The sequence below is a fragment of the Ruditapes philippinarum genome, unplaced genomic scaffold (assembly GCF_026571515.1).
Source record: "Ruditapes philippinarum isolate M1 unplaced genomic scaffold, ASM2657151v2 ctg6153_1_1_1_1, whole genome shotgun sequence".
Taxonomy (NCBI): Eukaryota; Metazoa; Mollusca; class Bivalvia; order Venerida; family Veneridae; genus Ruditapes; species Ruditapes philippinarum.
This window is the reverse complement of record NW_026858875.1, coordinates 18,492-40,030: the sequence shown is the minus strand read 5'-3', so window position 1 is coordinate 40,030 and position 21,539 is coordinate 18,492. Positions and strand designations below refer to the sequence as shown.

The 21,539-nt window shown below is 32.4% G+C and overlaps 1 protein-coding gene across 1 annotated transcript in view; it reads left to right on the top strand.

Annotated features, from left to right (window-relative positions):
- Positions 1 to 442: 442 nt before the first annotated feature.
- Positions 443 to 21,539, top strand: part of LOC132754551 (coadhesin-like) — a gene marked incomplete at its 3' end in the record, with an annotated part of 31,689 nt that continues 10,592 nt past the window's right edge. The window contains exons 1-10 of the mRNA XM_060745191.1: positions 443 to 548; positions 1,107 to 1,230; positions 1,854 to 1,973; positions 2,480 to 2,650; positions 3,024 to 3,194; positions 3,768 to 3,938; positions 4,742 to 5,153; positions 17,810 to 17,846; positions 18,332 to 18,469; positions 20,899 to 21,070. Coding sequence (XP_060601174.1) covers positions 1,874 to 1,973; positions 2,480 to 2,650; positions 3,024 to 3,194; positions 3,768 to 3,938; positions 4,742 to 5,153; positions 17,810 to 17,846; positions 18,332 to 18,469; positions 20,899 to 21,070 — 1,372 coding nt within the window. The remainder of the gene's footprint in view (positions 549 to 1,106; positions 1,231 to 1,853; positions 1,974 to 2,479; positions 2,651 to 3,023; positions 3,195 to 3,767; positions 3,939 to 4,741; positions 5,154 to 17,809; positions 17,847 to 18,331; positions 18,470 to 20,898; positions 21,071 to 21,539) is intronic.

Below are 21,539 nucleotides of genomic sequence, written 5' to 3'. Positions count from 1 at the left end.
GAAGTCAACGACCTTAACCACTCGACCAAGGACGCCCCAAACATTTTGATATATTTGGCTACAGAAATTAATTTGCTTTCTCTGGAATGCTTCTTTCATAATTTTGATATGTAAATTAGATATTTTAGGACTTAATGAATTGCTTTTGTTATTTTCCCATAAACAGTTAAACTCGAAAAAACAACAACAAAAAAACAATGAAACAAACAGAACCCCCAAAACAAAACAAAAACAAGAAAAAACATATAAAATCTTCATTGTTTTGCTAGATAACGGATACAATTTCAAATGCATTCGAATGATAATCATGTAAATAAATCTAATTGTTTGAAAACTTTTAGATAAGTTGATGAAAATTTTGTCACGTTGTTTCGTTTGACATCTGACTTCTTTTAAGATGATATTTTTAGAGAATAATTTACTTTTTCGTCCTTATTTTGATATTTCTTGTCAATGTTTATTTCTCCTTTTACTTTCAGTCATGTTTCAAACGTTTACAAAAGAAAGGACAATCTGTTTTATTTACACTCGGATGTACACGAAATGAGGTGAGATACATTTGTTCCACTATTATATAATTTTAATTACTACTTATAAAATAAACACATTTGCCTTTTTTCAACATTATAGGACTAATAAAATATCATTATTAGTTTATATAAAAATGCAGATAATGGCATAGAGATAGCTTTGATTTAGCAATATTACTTTAATTCAAACTAGTTATAATATTTTTGATAGTTCTTTACTTTGTTTCGACATAAAAAAACACATAGAGCAAGTAATTTGCCATACAATTCTGGAAACAACAACATTTAATATTCTTTGCCTAATACGTTTAAGCTGAGCATAATTATTGTCACGTTTGCAAACCTACATTCAAAAGCCATTATATTATCTATCTGTAATGAAACTTTTTCCGCAAATGACAAATATATAAGCACAAGACTTGTGCATAAATGATATGGAAATTTTAAAACCGCCTTAATGTTAAATCATATTGACTTTGCCTTTAATCATATCATCAGTAAAAATTGCAAAAACAATGTTTTAATTTTTTCAATTGAATGTTTTTACAATGAACACAATCATCTCCATTTTTACAGAATTGCGGTAGCATACCAGTATACACTAACGTGTCAAAGTTGAGTAGTGGTCAACAGATACAAGAATGTGAAGAATGCTGCGGTATTGATCAATGTAACAAAGACCTATGCAACCACAAAACCCGTTAGTAGTCTTATTCATCCTCTATCAGTAAATTTTCATAGTTTGAATACTGATGGTTTATACGATTTTACCTTGAGTATTAAAATAATAAAGATAGCTATTCTAGTTCCCCGTGCGTCGGCGTCGGAGTCGGCGTAACCACTTATGTTAAAACTCGCGTACAGCCTCAAATATTTTTAAAGTCCATTGACATATGACTCTGAAACTTCGCAAACTTGTATAACCTAACCTGTACATATGCGGAGGTATTTCTAACAAATATTTTGACAAAAATATGCCCCCTTTTCGACTTAAAATTAACATTAAAGTTTATGTACCACCTCAGATTATCCATCGATATTTATGGCTTTGAGATTTTGCACACTTGTTCACTATCAAAATCTCTAAATTTCACTGTATCAATATTTTTTTACACATTTATACCAATTTTTACTACTAAGCGCTATGAATAGTCAGGCACGCTCTAATAAATGTATTAAAAATTTCCAGATGACATATAAAGTTCTATTGCCCTAACTGTGAACGATTGATTTTCACTTTAAGATGAGAAGATTTCTTACTCACTCACTCGTTCGCTCGCTAACTCACAAAATCACGTCTTTAATATTTAATTTTAATTTAAGCGCCCCCTTGCAGCGATAATATGGTAAACTGCGCATTCTGGAACAAAGATTTTGACATCTGTGAAGATATCCATAAAGCTAAGTTACACTGTCGTAAATTCTGCAAATTGTGTGATCTAGGTAACTATGATTTTTCAGTTTTTCTAATACAGTGCTCAGAAAATCAAAATGCGATTCCTTTTTTTATTTCTGTTTATTTATTTTTTCAATAAAAATAAAGTTACTTAAAATTCATAAAAGAAGGGCATTTTTTTAAGGAAAAAAGCACAGGTTAAGAGAAGAAGTGGACAAAATATCTACCCTTATTTCGTTTTGAATTTTTTCATATTGACTAAACTTAAAGGTAAGCTTCATGCAGATAAGGAAAAAATAAGGTATCGTTTCCTTTCATTGTAAATTATCTGCCCTTGAATCAGCAAAAACGTCCAATTTAAGGGTTAATAACTCGAAAATGAGAACAACCAACGTTTTTCTGTTATCATATTCTAACAACATGCCTAATTTAAAGAAATTATATTGAACTGTTTTAATTTTGCCTATTTGTCTAAATGAAAATTCCCTAAAACGTCCTTATGTTTGATTTTCGTTTGCACACATCTACGTGTGCTGCTATTATTTATTTTAAGTTGATGGTAACTGGGCCGATTGGTCATCGTGGTCATCATGTGACGTCACATGCGGTCATGGCAAACTCTCTAGAATAAGAACGTGCACAAACCCTGCACCTGCATACAAAGGTCTGGATTGTAATGGAACCGACACGGACACCAAACCTTGTACTCGGCCATTATGTCCAGGTAGAATATATAATTGATACTTTATTTGTTAATTTGTTTTTTTCAAGTTTGAGCCGCTATTAGATTTTGTAAATATGATAAATAGGTACTGTAAGATAATGAACAATTTATTGATTGATATGGTACAATGAAATATAATTCGATTTTTCTTTGGGGTTAAGATGCTTATAAATTTAGGATAGGAAAAATAATCAGTATGCCTTTCATTGAGCAAGATTATGCATTGCCAGATGCACTGTTCAATTTATTCTGGCATGTTGAGCAATAAGCATGGAAAATGCCACCGATACATCTAGAAGAAAATTTAACCTAATGATATTTTTATTGATGTATGATGTAATATTATAAAATTTCAATTCATATACAATTTCAGTTCATGGGGGCTGGGCGGAATGGTCAAGCTGGGAGCCATGCCCTGTTACTTGCGATATAGGTATACAGAAAAGACATCGTAAATGTACTAACCCGTCACCACTACGACATGGCAACCATTGCTTTGGGGATACTATAGATGTCAAATTATGCAAGCAAAAGTCATGCGATGGTATGTGTATGTTTATATTTGACAAAATTCTTATAAATGTGGTATTTAATTTAAACACGTCCTTTTTTCATACTAAGGCTAAAGCCATTTGTCATGTACACTTTATTCTAATGTATCAACCTTATTTACTTGATATATATATATATATTTTGCACGTTGACATTTTAATCATCTTAATATGTGTCTGTGAATATTAAATTCATCGATCTATTTCAATATCTGTTGTTTTATTAAAACCAACTGTTAGAAAATAACACTTATTGTACATTCTGGTGTATAAACTATGATGTTATTATACATTCTTGAGTACACTATGAGTAGACAACTGCAAAGCTTTATTGTTCATGACGATACATGTCCTGCATTTGTGAACGAGTCCATTAGAATCAATATTGAACATAATTATGTGTCATGCTGTCACAGTCGATCATAGTTTAAAGCAACAAGAGGTACAGAATTAGTCAAGGTGATAAACTGAAATGATTGAACTTTAATAAAGATTCATAAATGAGGACCATATTGTCCAAACATTAGAAATTTACTTGTGTGGTAAACCCATTATTGTTTTGATAGAATTAAACGGAAGTTGGTCTGCATGGAACACGTGGAGCACTTGTAGCGTTTCTTGCGGTGACGGGTTCAAGACAAGGTCCAGATCATGCACAAATCCAGAACCTGGTATTAACGGAAAACATTGCGTCGGAGATAATATGCAAGTAGTTACCTGTAACATAGAGGATTGTCGTAAGTAATTTGACTCATAAAATCGACTTTGCATGCTCTATTTTAAATGCATATTGTTTTTGAAATGCAACATATTCATTCCAGAGTAAATATGATACTTATATTTGTGTGTTGCTATGTGATGCTTTTATTTACCGACTTTGAATTGCTCATAAACGCAAGAAAATTTTATATAATTTTATTACATTTATAAGATTTCTAAAGGTGTTATGAACCAATATGAACTGTATGACCAAAGCCTTAGCAAAACACCGTTTTTAAAGGGAATTATCCTACAATCTTTGTGCAGAAGTTATAAATCTGTAATGCAGAAAAAATGTCCGTATTTGGAAGGAAATAATGAAAAACAATGGAAAATTATTCACTCAAGACCCATGTAAAAAGATTCTTACGACCTCAAGCTTTCCACAAACTTTTGATATTATAACATGCTGCAAATGATATAATTTATGTTTTTTAATAAAATAGACTTTTCTAACTTTTTTCGGTATAAATCTTTGTATACTATGTCGTATATATCGTGAAAACGGAAACGTCCATGGCATCATTGTTAGCACTTGTATGATTATGCCACCCAAACATTTTAAGAGACATACTGTTTTTGCCATCGCCGTCTATCTGTCGTCGGACGTCCTCTTTAAGCTTGTCCGACTTTCATTTGTCAAACGGTTAAACTGATTTCGATAAAACTTCACAGGAGTGATCAGTACCATATGTTTATGTGTCAACTAGCTCTCCTTGTTATTAATGTTAATAATTATAAAAATTACAAAAAACCTATCAATTTATTGTTTCCTTACCAGAGCTAGACTCAAGTGTGATTTTTAACGCCTACTCCGGAGCTCAATACAGTCCACGAAGCGGCCAAACTATGATCTTTTCTGAAACACTATGGAATGAGGGAGTAGCGTATAACAATTCAAATGGAATATTCACTGCCCCTAAAGTTGGAACGTATATCTTTTACGCACAAATGTGTGTACCTATCGGTATCTATATCTACTTTGATATAATGGTCGAATCAAAAGTTTGTGCAACTACCTACGGATACCAGTACACCAGCGGTCATTGTAAATCGACACAAGCGATTGTAAAGTTAATGGCCGGTGAAAGAGTATTTGTCAAATTGAATTCTACGGAACAATTGTATAGAAAATATGAGGATAGCTCCTCACCTTACTACAGAAATTTTTTCTCTGGAAAATATTCAAACCCGTAATTGTTTAAATAAAAGCGTAGCCGATCTTAAAAAGTTAATATATATATATATATGTATCAAATATTACAAAAAAATCATATTAAGAGTTTATTTAAGCTTTATTTATTCGTTTTTCGGTTAACTTAATATTTTTTATGTTGATATCTAAATTTTGTTTTACATTTTATTATCCCCGCCGATGGAATCGGGAGGGTGATATTGTTTTTGCGTTGTCCGACTGTTCTTCCATCCATCCGACTGTCCTTCCGTCCGAAATTCGTTTCCGCGCTGCAAATATTGGCTGGAATTAAACGAAAATTGATGGGAACCATCAATATCAAGAGGATATGTGCATATCGTGTTCCGGTCCGACTCTTCAACACATAATTAAGGCCCTTAATTTTGCATATAGATCAATAATCGTTTCCGCACCACTCCTCTGCAAATACTGACCTGAATTCAACGAAACATTATGGGAACCAGCAATATGAACAGGAGATACGCATATCGTCGCCTTGTTTCTGTCCGATCGCTCAACGCAGAGTTATGGCCCTTGATTTGTTATGCAATATGCTTATAAGCAATTATCGTTTCCGTGCTATTTATCGCAACTACTGGTCTGAATTCAATGAATCTTTATTGGAATCATGGATACTAAGAGGAGATGAGTATATCTTTACCTTGTTCAGGCCATACCCTTTAACACAGAGTTATTCCCCTTGATAAGTCATGAAGTATTCATACATAGCAATATTGCTATTTCTTTGCAATTGCTGTATGATTTCAACAAAACTTTATGGGAACAATCAATACAAAAAGGCAATTCATTGGTGTGTCCAGATAATATTATATAAATCTATATTTACTTCTGAACAATATCCTGAATCGTTTGGCGAAGGAATAATAATACCTTTTTACAAAGGAGGGGACTAGAAAACCCACTAAATTATAGAAGAATAACAAAAATAAATATTATATAAAAAATCTACTCTCAAATTCTGTTAAACCCCTTTACAAACTGGACTCAAACAAACGAAACAATCATTGAAAATCAATTTGGCTTTCAGGTAGGTTAATCAACAATTGATTGCGTCTTTATTTTACATTCAGTTACAGCTAAAACTTTGACGTTAAAGAAAAAAAATTATATTGTTGTTTTAAAGATTTCGAAAAATGATTTGATCTCATTTATTTCATAAACTAATAACAGAAAATTTGAGCTTCCGATTTGTTAGTTCTATAAGAGCTATGTATGATACAGTGAAAGCGTGCGTAAGATATAAATCAGAAAACTCAACTTTTTTCACGCCAAACATTGGAGTTCAACAGAAAGATCCCCGTTCCAGTCTGATTTCTTATTTATCGTAAATGACATTCTTTCAACTATAAATATTAACATAGATGGCATCTGTTCTATATTTAGAATAATTAAATTTATTCCTTTGCGCCGATGATGCCGTCATTTTTGCAGACATACCACATGCATTACAGTCAATACTTACTGACTTACAATTATACTGCGATCTGCTGCATTTAAGAGTAAATACATCTAAAACAAAAATTATGACTTTCGAAAAAGGACGAAAAACAACGAGTTATTTCATTTTTAATAACGTAGTGTTAGAAATCGTTGATTCGTTCAAATACTTAGAAATAATCCTATTAAAAACTACAACTGGAATAGAACACAAAATCACATAGCAAAACACTCTATATATGTACTTCATAATTCATATTTTTAACTATAGCTAATTAAATCTCAATACAAAATAAAAATGTAAATTATTAGATAGTCTTGTAGGATCAATTTTTAAATATGGCTCAGACATATTTTGGTACCATTGTGCAAATGATTCATAATGAATGCATACAAAAAATATTACACTTTCGTTAATGAACAAACCATGTTGCATTATATGTTGAACTAGGAAGGTATCCTATGATGACACATCGTAAAATAAATTTAACTAGATTTTGGATATGAATAGAAAAATCAGATGATAATACGTACATTAATTAAAACGACATACAATATGCGTAAAGATGATTTTAATAATCATGGTAATAACCATAATGGTTTAAATTGGGTCGGACATGTTCAACAAATGTTCGATGAAATAGGTATATCAAACATTTGGCTATCTTAAAATGCTGACCTCGTATCTTTACACACTATTAAACAAAGATATATATATCATGCTGAAATTAGCAATTCAAATAGACTACAGTCATATAGCTGGTAAAGAAAGAATTAAAAGTAGAACGATATCTAGATGTAATACCAAATAGTAAATTTAAAATAGCAATGACAAGATTCCGACATCATCCTATGATGTAATGATGTGAAAAAGGAAGACATTTAAATATTCCTAGACAATAAAGAATATGTTCAAACTGTAATATGAATGTTATAGAAAGCAAATACCCAAAACATAATTACCAAAGAAAAACTTACTTCAATCTTTATTTTTACCATTGGCCTACTAAGCAAAAATTTATCTCACTTATGAAATTAGTCTCTGTTAAAAGGATCATTAATGTCAGCAAATTTATGTACAAAGCTTTCCATATGCAATAATTCTTCTTTATTCCAAAACGAATTTTTATTATCATAGCCTAAATTTCACTGTTTGGTTTTCTTGTAATCATTTGTAAGTATTTTAAGTAAATATGAACACAATGAAATGGATCCCCAACCGATCCATATTTGAATTGTTTTACAAAATGTATTTAATGCACACAAAATTGCTCGCATAAATATAACAATAGAAAAATATTTTTTGTAATATGTTTTACTATAGAAGTAACACAACAGATAATAATGATGAGAAATATTGATTTGGAACGACTTTAAAAAATCAATCATATTTACTCTGTTATTTTATTTTAAGATTAATTTATATAAATCATTTGTATAATTCTCTGTTAATCATGTACTTGCCCCTTATATGTTTGAATTACATATTGAACTGGCTGTTAATATTGTAACATTTAATGCTGAATAAATGTTATGTTGTATGTGTTAAACACGGAGTTATGGCCTCTGTTATTGCCCTTAATTTGTATCCTGTACAAAGAATATTACTGTTTATGATATAATAAATATATAAATAAAGCCTTTTGTCTCCAGTTGTTGTGTTAGAAATAACCGGTTCTCGGCGGGGAATATGAATTCAACGTGTATGCTTGTTGTTACATAATGACGAAGTCACGAGAACAACAATTTCAAGCCTGATATCTATGCATTCCCGCACTAAGTCTTATTGACAAAGACACAAAATTTGTCCTACATGTTAAATACTAAGGATGTCGAGGCAAGGAATGCTTAAGTCTTATTCAATATTTGAAAATATGAATTGTTTAAGACCCAAAACAACCCGGAAGACTGCTAAATAAGGTTGTTTTCCAATTTTGATTTCCTCGTTATTAGACTACATATTTTTGACTGTATTGGACCAAATTACTGTACAAAGTGCAGGGACAGCTCACAATTAGCCAGTTTATGGCAATCACCTCATAATATTTTCGGCAAAAAGATTTCTCGGTACGTTGTAGTATAATATAATATTTCATTCAGAGGTAAATTCTGACTACATAACCTTGCGCACATTATTTACCCTTTACTTTTTCCCCCACAACTAGGGCATATGAACATAAAAAAGAGCCTATCTGACATTGTGTAAAATACATTGATAACAAACTACTAGTTTTAATAGAAATATTAAGACTATCAAGATATTAAGACTATCAAGGGGCGTTCGAGGCCAGGTGGAGATGGTCGTGGATTTCAGTCAACTTTCCCATTATAACTGTGGGTTCGAATCCCGCCAGGCACGGTCGGATGATTCTTCTGCTATCAAGCTAGCTAACATGACATTGGTGCTTTAAATCATAGCCTGACACTACCTGCTATAATGCATGGAGTGGCACCTGAAGTCATTTTCCACACTAGTAAATAAGGAAAAATTATCGTATGACCTTGACAGTGCTAATGAACGTAAAACAAAAAATTCTCAATGGTTAAACTTTATTGGGGTTAAAGTCTTGATTGCTTTAAATTCATAGGAATTGTGTAACAACTACATTTTATATCAGATAGATTTAAATCCATTGCAAATCATTATATTCGGTTATTTAAGAACGTACTAAATTCATACAAAAATTTTGTCCATGTTTTGTACTTATTTCTCTGCACAGCTTCAAGTTTCATTCCAATAGTGTGAAAGTGTAAATTCAGCAGATGTAATATTTAAATTTTATTGTATTTACAAAGTTGTATATTTTACATACGTTATGCTTCTGTAACATGATTTCTTTTCATTTTTTTTAAAACATGATATTAATGATGTCAATTTTGAAACATGGATAACTGACACGTACTGCATTTAACAAGCAAGAATTATGGGAACTTGTTATGATAACATATGTAAATAATTCCTTTTGTTGAAAACATTTTCCTGTTCGTATTAACGTAACATTTAAAAATGAGCATGTATTATTAGTGTTCTTGCATCAAGAGTAGAAAAGATGGTAGTGCATAATAGTTTTCCTTTTTTGACTAGTGAAATGCAAATTATTAAAATAAAAATTTTGAAAGTGTTCTCCTCGAAGATATATATTAAAATCAAAAGATACACGTACCCGAAAGTAAAAAATAAGTTCAATATAAACCTGGGACTGTATCTTGAATCTGCGAAACTTGTGACAAATGACAAAGTTTTGAGGATATTTTTTATTATTATTCATGAATCTTTCTGTGCTCTTTCATATCTGACATGAATTAAAATACTTCTATCTAAATCAGCATTTCGTTTTTAATTAAGATGTAAACAAACTGTTTGTTCGTTTTTCTTTTGTTTTGATTGGAATGCTGCTACAAATTAAGTCAAGAAACTAGCTAAAATTTTGGAAGGAAGGTCACATCACACCGGCATAATCCAAACCTAATGACAAGGAATGATTGAGTCTGTTAAAGACATAAAATATAAATCAACTTGACATTGACTGAACAGACTTGAAAGTAGTAGTAAACTATAAAGAAGAATTGGTTTCAATTTGTTAATTTTTATAACACGGCACGTAATTATACGATCAAATGATCTCGTTATATCTTTAAAAGGCAAATAGCTTCATAATTCGTTTGCACGATTCTGTCCGCTTCGCCTTTTACAATATTTTAACATTTTTGTAATTAAACAAGCACAATTTATTCGCATGATGAGTTGTCGTTTCACCAAAAGGCCCATATATTCAGTCCGTTGTCGCTACAATTTTTGTAATTGTAAATCGACGGCCAATATTGAGTATCCGATTGATAACAGTTACGGTGGTAGGCGCTGTCGTTACCGAAAACCCTTCGAAACGATACTTTAAGTAGTTTTTTTCGGAACAACATTTCGATAAGCACTGTTAACATATTCAATAGCTCTCGCTCACTAGAATTAATTTATGCCTCAGAAACTGACTGAAACCGATTTTTGTGTGGCACTCATGCTTGCAAATTTGTGCGGAATATGCTAATCAGGAAAAGTGACATCACATGTTATAATAATGTTATTATGAGTATGCTAAACATAGCGTCACGTGATTGTGGTAATGCATTAACCATATAAGATTATTATAAACGGGTTCACATGAAAACAATTTTGTTCCGGATCTCACGAAATGAGGTTTATGGAGACCATTATTAATAAACCAAATGACTGTAGATATGTGTATTTAGTCAGATCATTAATTAATCCGTTATTTCAATCAAGCTCACTTTGAATTGCCATGATTACAACGCTATACCATTTTTCTGCGAGCTAATTGATCATCCCTCGTATAATGAAAATTTGGCTGAATTAACACTCAAAAGAACATTTACGTTTATGTAAATCATAAAAGTTATTCCACTGCCCCCTTTTTTGCAACAAAATCTTAACAACGTTAAAGGCACATTATGTTTCAGAATTCAATACTTTTTAATTCTTTAGAAATGTCAGACATGCATCTATTTATGTTTTATTAAAGCATGCCAGATGTTTAAAAACTAAAGATAGTAAAGTAGAGCTTATCGTGCATAAAGGAAGCTTAATGAAAACAAAGTGTTATTTCGTCTTCCATACAAAATACTTATTCACTATCACTATACCAATTGCCGACAGGGCAAAGAAGAAAAAGGTTGTTCATCAATGTCGTAATTGAGTTATTCTTTTGGGATCTATCGGATCAAGATATCAACATATTTTAGGAAAATAAAATTGATAGCATTTTTAAGGCATAATGGGCCATTTAAAACAAAATGTACTCAAGATAATATTTTTCCCCCGAAATTTCGTTGACTTTATAAATAAATTAAAGAACATTAATTATATCGCCGCGCATGGAAGGACTAATGCCACACGGGCAATGCTGAAATACGTCTTTGCAAAACACCATTTTTATACTACCTTCAAGTGAAGCTTCGGAGCTATTGCAATAACCGTAATAACCTCGGAAAAACGGGTGGCTCGCGATTAGTCACGGAAGATTATGTGAATTTCATCAAAGTAAGCTGAATATATTTAATGGCATAAGAAATCGGCGCACCAACGAAAATACATAAGCCACGTGGGCATTTTCCGGTCATTGTTCTATGACTTTAAGGGCAAGGATATTGTGCGTTACATTACCGTCAATAAGGAATGCCAAGCTGTTAAGGGTCTTTTTTAGTTCAAATCAAAGGTTTAATTCAATAATTCAATGGTCAGTAAAGATTTCTGTGTAGGAAAAGTAAGTTCCTCAATACTAGAACACTCCTGGTCTCCTCTCCTGTTAGATGTCTTTTTGACTATGCCTCTGTTTCTTGGTTTAATTGTTTGTTTCAGGATCTTGAATGTCCATACTTGGGCCAATTACCGGTCTTTGACTTGGAGTGGTACCATGTAATTTATATTTTCGTATAAATACTTCAAGCTATTGCACAAAAAATGTCAAGGCAAAAATTACTCTTACGCGGCAAGTAAATTATAGTCAGCCTAGTTAAGAGGTTGCCAAAACCTCCAAAAGTCATTGTTGCCACCGTACCTCGAAACGTATCCACACAAATATTATAATATAACAAAACAGTCAGATTCACACGATAGAAAATGGTCAGTTGGCCAAAGGATAAGATTGACTGAAGATCAAAAATCTTTTGAGTTCAATTGTTTCTTGACCGAAAGATTCTGTTCCATTGCAATACTAAACACGGTTAATATTGACAACTTTTCCCGCGCAATAAAAACTCACTCCCGCGTCAGAAAATGTCCAGTATTGTAGTTATATAACTTTATAATGTAATTATCGTAATATCGATAACTACACTGTATTTTTTGTATTATGAACTGTTCTTTCTGATGATGGTTTCGTCTATTTTGAAGCAATCAGATTTAAATAAATGTCATCGTTTAAAATCGCTCTGCCCCCGACAACGTTGATCTTGAAGTAACAATTTCCTATTTGCATTCAATTTTGAAAAAATATTAATGATGCGTTTATTATTTTTCGTCCAAGTCAAAAAGTGAAATATTGCACAAATAAAATAATTAAAATACATGTACATCATGCTACATGTTAAGTGGAATTATAATGTTGCTAAATATTGTATAGTCAGAAAGTCCCTTGTTACTTGTGCGCATCATCCCGGGAATAGGGCGTGGAATAGCGGATAAATGTGTCAAGTGTTTACCTTTCTTTTGTCCTAACACTGGAGGGTCAACTGTTTTGTTTTTTAATCTAACTTACATAACTTGCAACCAGAAGACTTTTTGCTGGGTTTGAAAATTGGCAGTCGTGACAGGAAAATATTTGAAATTTTGACAATCAAAATCCCTAGTATGTTTTGGTTGTGGGAGTGTCATGTAAAACACCTTGACGCCTACCTCTAAGGGCAAAGTCACATTTGGAGGTTTTCTGTTTTATTTTTCTTTGGGGGGGGGGTGGGTTTACGTCACATCGACACAATCAATTTGGAGGTAAAAGTCTTACATGTTCTGTTTAAGAGTATATTTAGTGTCAGTTCCGTAATTTTGTCATAGAGCAAGGGATGTTAAAATTACTTGGCATATATAGCCACAATAATGGGACGACGCCTTATGGTGAAAACGCGAGACATACCTCCAAGTTCAATGGCCCACTTGGAAGTCAAAACTTAACATGGTCTAATGAAGGGTATATCTTGTTTCCAGTTGTTCAAAGGATTTCGAAATTGCTAGGCGTGCCTTTGGCAAATCACCCCTCTACCTACTAAAGTGATGATATGTAGCACCGAACACTCAGACGTTAACATCAAAGGTCAAGGTCTCACTTGGAGGTCAAAGGTTAACATGGTCTCATTTAGGTTTTACAATTATAAGACGATGTGTTGTGCGCAACATTCCAACCTATACCTCTAAGGTCAATGTCACACTTGTAAGGTCAATGTCACACTTGGAGGCCAAATTTTAACATTGTCTCTTTTAGGTGTATATTTTGTGTCCGAACCATAATTTTGTCATCTTTCAAGGGATTTTAAAATTACTTGTTAATTTGTTAATTTGAAACTACAAATTTGCACAATAATGGGAAGACGAGTTATGAACAACACCCTTTACCATACCTTTAAGTTCAAGGCAACACTTTGAGGTCAAAGCTTAAAATAGCATTTATAACGAATCTAGTGCGATAAGATCGTAAAATGTGAAATATAGTGTACTTTAAAGCATATAGTATATAAAGCCAAACGTCTGATATATAGCTCTACACATGATATAAAGCGTACCGTTTTATGATCTGTTGTGTTATATCTTGCTTGAAGGTTTGACAGTATGATAAAAATCAAAATAGAAAGTTTAGTCAAAATACGACGAACTAATTTTACAGAACTTGGCGTGTTTTAACGACATTCATGAAGAATAACAGCGATACAATATGATATAATATTATAATTTAAGTTGGTTATATGAAAACGAAAAAACAACTACTTTTTTCAATTCAATATTTATTTGTCTTTTTTCATAATATCAAAGAAAAACATTGAATCAGCATAACATTTAATTGTGCGTATCTTTTGTTTCTAGATAGTATGACGACTTTGGGTTTGGGAAATCATTCAAATGACAGCGCTTTTTGATAGTTAAAATGAAAGATAACGAATGGGTGTTACAGATTATCATTTTTCACATTCTTAAATCCTGAAAAAGAGGATATGCTAAAAAAGCAATAAAAATAAAAAAGCAAATGAAAATAGAAAGGTAAACATTGCTGGCTCAGATTAATAGAGTCTGTTCAAAAAGTTAATTACCAATGATCTTACGGATCAGAACAGCGACCAAAAGATTAAAGCTGCATTTAATAAATATGTTAACATGTATTTTCCGTCAGCTTAAAAACCAAGCATTCTATACATATAGTTTCATTAACATTTTTAACAGTATTTTGATCTCTTTAAATATTTTTCATAAGTTGAGAACCAAAGATCGTATACGAATTTTAACATGCAATTGAAGACTATAAACAGCCGATGTATACGCTACGTCACAGTGGTAAAATCCATTGTTACTTTATGGATCACAGCAAATATGAGATATTCTTAAGCAAACAACTTTTTACCGTTTTTGTTTCACGGTGCATTAGCCCTTTCGTTCACAAAAAAGTAATCATCTCATAAAAATATTGAATTTGTATGAAAACATCCGTAAAAAAATGCGGACATATACCGCTTAATTTGGACTGCTTTTTTGTTTTTTTTGATATTTTATTCATGTACGGATGACCTTTAGGCAGAGGAAAAACTCATTTTGATTGCATTGCCACCCACAATAGGGACAGAAATCGCTATGAATCACATTTAATTAACGAAATGTAGCTATTTCTTTATTTGTATATTTTTCTTAAATGCAGCTTTAAATACGAAACAACATTAAACTGTGGAACAGGAAAGAGATCCCCCAAAAAGTATGAACACAAGTATCAAATAGCAAATATCGAACATTCGGTTGGATCAAGTCGGGCCTTTTTAATTTTAAATTCAAGCAGCGAAATTCTCAGCAGCAACAGTCAAATTATAAAAACAGAGCAATCAATATGGGATTGAATGTTAATTCAGTCTCATCTTCTACATAAAAACGTGAATCGTAATTTTTTACATTACGTTAACTGTTGACATACCCTCCTTAATTTATTTAAAAAAAAGATAACTGACCTGGCGGTTTGCAGTCTAGGGAAGTTAAATGTTGGTATAGCTACAAAAAGAGTAACAATATGTACTTTTCGTGATGGAATGTTATCCGTATGTGTAAATTGTGTTGCCTATCATCATTGTAATATAACAAACAAAGATGACTTTGTTTCTAAATTTTACTCACGCAACAAACCGGATAAAATATGTTTAATTCGTGTGAAAGATCATAAAGTGCAGGAGATTAAAGACATACCATTCTTTAGAGAATAGTTTGAATTACCTTTGTTCTTTATAAATAAACAACAAACAAAACGTAAGGAAAAACAAACGTCCCCAAATAAAAAAGTAAGACTGTAAAGATAAAGCAGTAATATTGTTAATTTGATTTGTCACTAACAGTTATTAAGATTTAACTCTTACTGATTATTTAAAAACTTAAATCAACTTACATTTTACAAGAAAATAATAAGTTATTATAATAGAAAATAAATATATGTCACGACTAATGTTGAGGTTGAAATGTAGTCATATTGAATAGACACTATTTACGTAGGTCATACTAAAGAAGGAAAGAAAACTTTACAAAATATGTTTGACATTCCAATAGAAACAATGTATGCTAGATTGGTTGACATTTGAAAACACTAAACAGTAATATACATGTATAACGTCATATCATTCGATTTGTCAATGGAGCAACTGCTATTTTTTCTTCCTCTTTGAAGTGTCCTTAAATATTAACTTGAACAGGATCGGAGTGTCAGAGGCGTTGCAATCCTTCACGTTTTCTGAAAATATAATTAAATGCCATAAAAATTGTTATTTAAAACATAATCATTATAGAACTGATAAATGAAATAAGAAATTGAGCATTTAATGTTTTTATCATATAAACTTAATCACATTATTTACTTAATGCAAAAAAAACAACAAAAAACAATAGAATAAAAAAGCTACTGAACACTTTTGTCACGTGTCAAATATTGATATGACAAGGTTGTCTCCAAGAATTTTAACAATTTTAGAAAAATTCGTGAAATTTAAGAGTTTAGTATATTGGAATAGACACTTTAATAGCAAACCGTCAAATAGTTTAACCGGTTTAAACTCCCCAGCAGTCATTAATATGCTGCTGACCGTTCCAAGGCGGCGCCCCACTGTGTTCCTCAGATGTATGTCTATGTTGTTTCATACTGTTTTTGGTGACACTTTTGCTTGTGTCCCTTGTTGTTTTCTCGTCTACGGTAAGTATTTTCCCCATTGCCTCTAGTTTTTATTTCTTTGATTAACCCCCCCCCTCCCCTTCCCCCGGTCTCCTGTCCCCTTCCCCTTTGTGGGCCTATTATTATTTTCTTTGAATTCCTAATCAGTTACAAATTATTTATCATTTAATGATTAACGTGTCGTTGCCCTGTCCTTTTTATGTTTGGGGTCCGCCTGGGCTCCTTGCCATTGGTTCTTGTTGCTGGGTCATATGGGGGTTGCGTTCATTGAACGCCGCCTTTCCTTGTTGATCTTGTTTTTCATATTTTATAACGTTTTGGCCTATTTTGGCATTTGGCTTCACCGTTGATTTGAAATTATGTGTAGCAGAAATTATGTGACATTAATTGATGGTCACTAACACGGAGATTGAAAAAGCCAGTAAAGGTAATCGACCACTGATATGTGACAAAGAATTTTTAGATAGGTGTAAAAATCAGACAAATAAATTTATTAGTGATTTGATATATATTTTAAATAATATGATCAAAGAGCAGATATTCTATCTTACGCATATTTGTCAAAAAGTGTTAATGTGTATCTTAACCATTGAAGGAGATCTTGTAGTCAGTTAAACTAAATTTCGTTGAAATTTTATTAATTATTTGTGTAGACCAAAACCAAACAAAATAATGATAAAGATACACATTAAAATGAACATGTATTTCACGCAATATATCTTATATTTTTTACCCCGTCATTTAAGGTTACTCATGCGAGGAAATTAACACAATGAAGGTTTACAAAGGTAATATTAAAAATTCTCTTATTCTTTAAAACACTACAATCTTCGTTTCTTATTATACGACTTACTTCCGGATAAATATGTTAATTTTAACACTCCATACAATATACAATTTATACACGATTAAATACTTGATAACGCAAGATTAATGATCAACACTCATGATCTTATGTAAATGATTTAACTTCCATTAAATGTAAAAACTGGTAAAATGCGACGTTAATTTTCTTTGTATACGAAAAGGTGCTATAATTTGTATTTTCTTTTGATTATAGCATGCCTAAAAGAGTATTTAATTCAAATATCAAGTAAGTGTTTTCAAAATACAAATCAACTTTTATACCCGCTAGTTCTGGATTTTCTTTATTAAATCATCGGCTATTGTCATCTGTCTCATCTTGTTATTTTTGAAAACATGAATTGAAATTGTTTGTCACGAACAGGTTGGTTACAGTATGAGATAACAGATAACATTATAATAACAGTATTTGCTATTTTTTCAGCAATATGCTGAATTTGGATTTCGCCTGCTTTAAATTGGTCAGTTTGAAGTCTTCTGTAATTCAAAATCAAAATTCAAACACAATGCTACCAACAGAAAAGAGCCTGGTCAAGCATCACGGATGTGCATACTGACCTGGCTTTTATTGTTTTTCAAAGTTCATTAATTTTGGTTCTTTAAGGTTAAGAGATTAAGCTTAAAAACAGAAAACTAATTATTATTTTGTATGACATACATTTAATAATTTAACCAAAGTTCTGATTGTGAATCAAGTGAATAAATTCCCGTGGTTTATCAGATAAAATTTGTTTGTCCACTTTGGTACTCATATGTGTTTCCTTATTGTGGCATTTGTCTATATGATTGTTTGTGTTTGTGTAATTGTAAATAAATATGAATAACCACATAGTAAAAATGCTCGTTAGTAAGAGAATATGTCTTAGTGATATTATTTATATAATTTGACGAGATTCTTTTAAATGTTTAATAGCTATATTTAAAATTATCCAATTTTATTTCACAGATTCCATGTCTTGTTATTCGTGTAGCAACATTGAAAATATGGACAGTTGTAAAACTATTACAACATGCGGAAATGGAGAGGCCAGCTTTTAAATATCTTACACATACGTATATTACACTTTACAATATCAACGACAAGGTAGTTATTTTTTTAATTTGTTTCATGAAATACAGTAATTTCAAAAATATGACATATGATATATATTAAAAAAGTTAAAAGGTATAGTGTTGGCGTTATACAATAACAATGCAAACAGTTAAAATCAAATGTCGCTCTGATCTGTGATTACCGAAGTTTGACAGATTCGACAGGGATGCTTTTAGACAAGAATATTCAAAGTATTTGTGTTCGCTTCTTTGATTAGATTATAGGCCAATAACAAAGCGTTGGTACACTCTTAATACTCTTCATTGTTTGTTTTAATTCTTATAATTTTACAAGAACAAAATTATTTAATATTTCAATATATTGAGAACGCGCAACACTAGGCAAAAAATGATATTCCAATAACAACTTTTTTCTCGGTTATGATTGCCATTTTTCCAAGTTGTGTTGAATCCTCAGAAAATAGATAAGAGATGAAATAACTTTTAAACTTTAGATGAATGTTAAAAAACATGGAACGATTTTTATAATTATAAACATAATTTGAAGATATTTTAGAAACGATGTGATAGTTTTGATCTGATTAAATTCTGTAACCATGTGATGTGAAAGGAAAAAAACCCAAATAAACATAAACAAAGTGGAGATTGTGATTTTGAAAATAATTAAGTTTTAGTTACATTAATAGATAATTCAAACGTATCATTTAGCATACATCGTAATTGGAGCCTTACATTTTTGCCAAATACCTTCAAATGAATACCCTTGACCATTGAATAAGAATAAACCTAAAGCTACAGTCTCACTTACATCCCGGCAGAGCCCCGGTAGACGTCCGGGGTGATCCGGGAACGACCGGGGTACGACCGGGAACAACCGGAGTACATCCGTAACTCTGCCGGCAATGTCCGGGATGATCCGGGAACATCCGGCATTCGACCCCGGATGGAATAAAATATTTAATATCACTGGGGTGGTCCGGGATGATCCGGGAAGGTTTAGCTTTGCCGGCTTCATCCTTAGCTCTGCCGGGAACGACCGGGGTTATACCGGGGAAGCACCGTAGCTCTGCCGGCACAAACCGGGGATGATCCGGGGTATGATATAGCCGGTAGATCTACGGTAGAGCTACGGTAGAGCCCCGGTAGATGCCGGCAGAGCCCCGGCAACTACAGGCAGAGTCCCGGAGGATAAAGGTAGAGCTACGTTTGATCCCGGTAGAGCCCCGGCAAAGGCCGTTTCATTTCAAAAGAATAACGACAATTTGCGGTGAATGCACTTGTTTGTATTAAAACCCTTCTCATTTCCCTGTTATCCAATCTGGCATAAGGATTTTTCAGGAAATCATCATGAATTACTAATCTGGAACAATAGATATTATATCAAATAAAATTTTGTATCAATGTTATCATTTTCGGGCGTTTTCAATCCACCGGGGTTCTACCGGGGCTCTGCCTGGATCGTCCTGGGCTCTGACGGGGCTCTGCCTGGGTCAAGCAGGGCTCTTCCGCCGTCATCCAGGGAACGATCGGGGAAGCACCGGCATGAACCGTAGCTTCACCTGGGCTCTGCGTGGATGATCCGGAGTGCATCCTGGGTGGTAAGTTGGGAACTACCGTAGTGCTAAAAGTTAGTCAGATAGTTAACTGAAAATATGCCACCATGTTCTTTAATTGATTTTTTAATATTTTGTTTACTTTTAGAAGTACAGTTTCTGGTCAACATCAAATTATCTACTTGCCTTAGCTTTAAATTACCTACTTATTTTAAGTTTGAGTTCTTTTCTTATAATATATTTATTTACATACTTTATTACATTTTTATTCTCCGTCGAATTAAAGCACCCCCTTGCAGTGACATTGAAGATAACTGTCCATTCTGGAACGAGGCCTTCGATATATGTGAAGAGATGCATAGAGCGCAGCTTTTTTGTCGTAAATTCAGCAAACTGTGTGATCTAGGTATTTATTTTTCGTAATCATATTTATATAAAATATTAAAATATCTTTATGGGAATGACTTTTACTATATGATCAATAAATTTAGCTTTATTTTTTATAATTAAAACGTGTCACTTTTTATGCATCTCATTTTATAAATACAGAGACATTGTATTTCAAATAAAGTGCCATCGTTTTTATGACGCCGCATTCACAAGTTTGCTGCTATTAATTCAAGTTGACGGAAACTGGGCAGATTGGTCGTCGTGGTCATCATGTGACGTTACATGCGGTCTGGGAAAACACACACGCATTCGAACATGCATTAGCCCTGCACCCGCATATCAAGGGCTACATTGTAAAGGGAGCAACTCTGACACTAAACAATGTTCAAGGTAAAAACTTCTTGCTTGCTTATTTTCCATTTAGGTTTGTTTTGTTGAATCAATTCTTGAATATAGAGCAATACTTCAACGAGTTGTTAAGGTTCAGTGTATAGTGTAAAATGTTATCACATTGCAGTTCATGGGGGGCTGGACGGGTTGGTCAAATTGGGAGTCATGCCCTGTCACTTGCGATATAGGTATACAGGAGAGACATCGTACATGTACAAATCCGTCTCCATTACGGCATGGCGACCATTGTTTTGGTGACAGTTTTGACGTGAAACTATGCAAACAAAAACCCTGTGATGGTTTGTATAAAATAATTTTCTACAAAGTTTTAAATGCAATTTATAAATAAACAAACATAAATGATTAATGGGAAAATACGATTTTTTTCAAAAATTTGAGCTAAAACAAATTCAGCTGAACATCTGTTTTGCTTGATTTCGTGTAAATGATGAAATGGATATATCAAAATTATAAAAATTGATTGATGTATTAAAATACACATGATCAATTTATGCATTGTTGCAAGTCCATGAAAGGATAAAAAAACTTACGTTAACGATATTGTACATTAAAGAAGGCAATTCAAATTGAGAAATACGATTCTAGCTGTATTATAAGGTACACTTACCGGTAAATGTTGTGCATTAGTTTGATAGCAACACTATCGCCTGAACAAATCAAATGATAATGGCTTGAAATAAGTACTTAAACTCCCTGAATATTACTCTAATATTTTGAAAACATTTGTATAGTAATTAGTTTGAAATA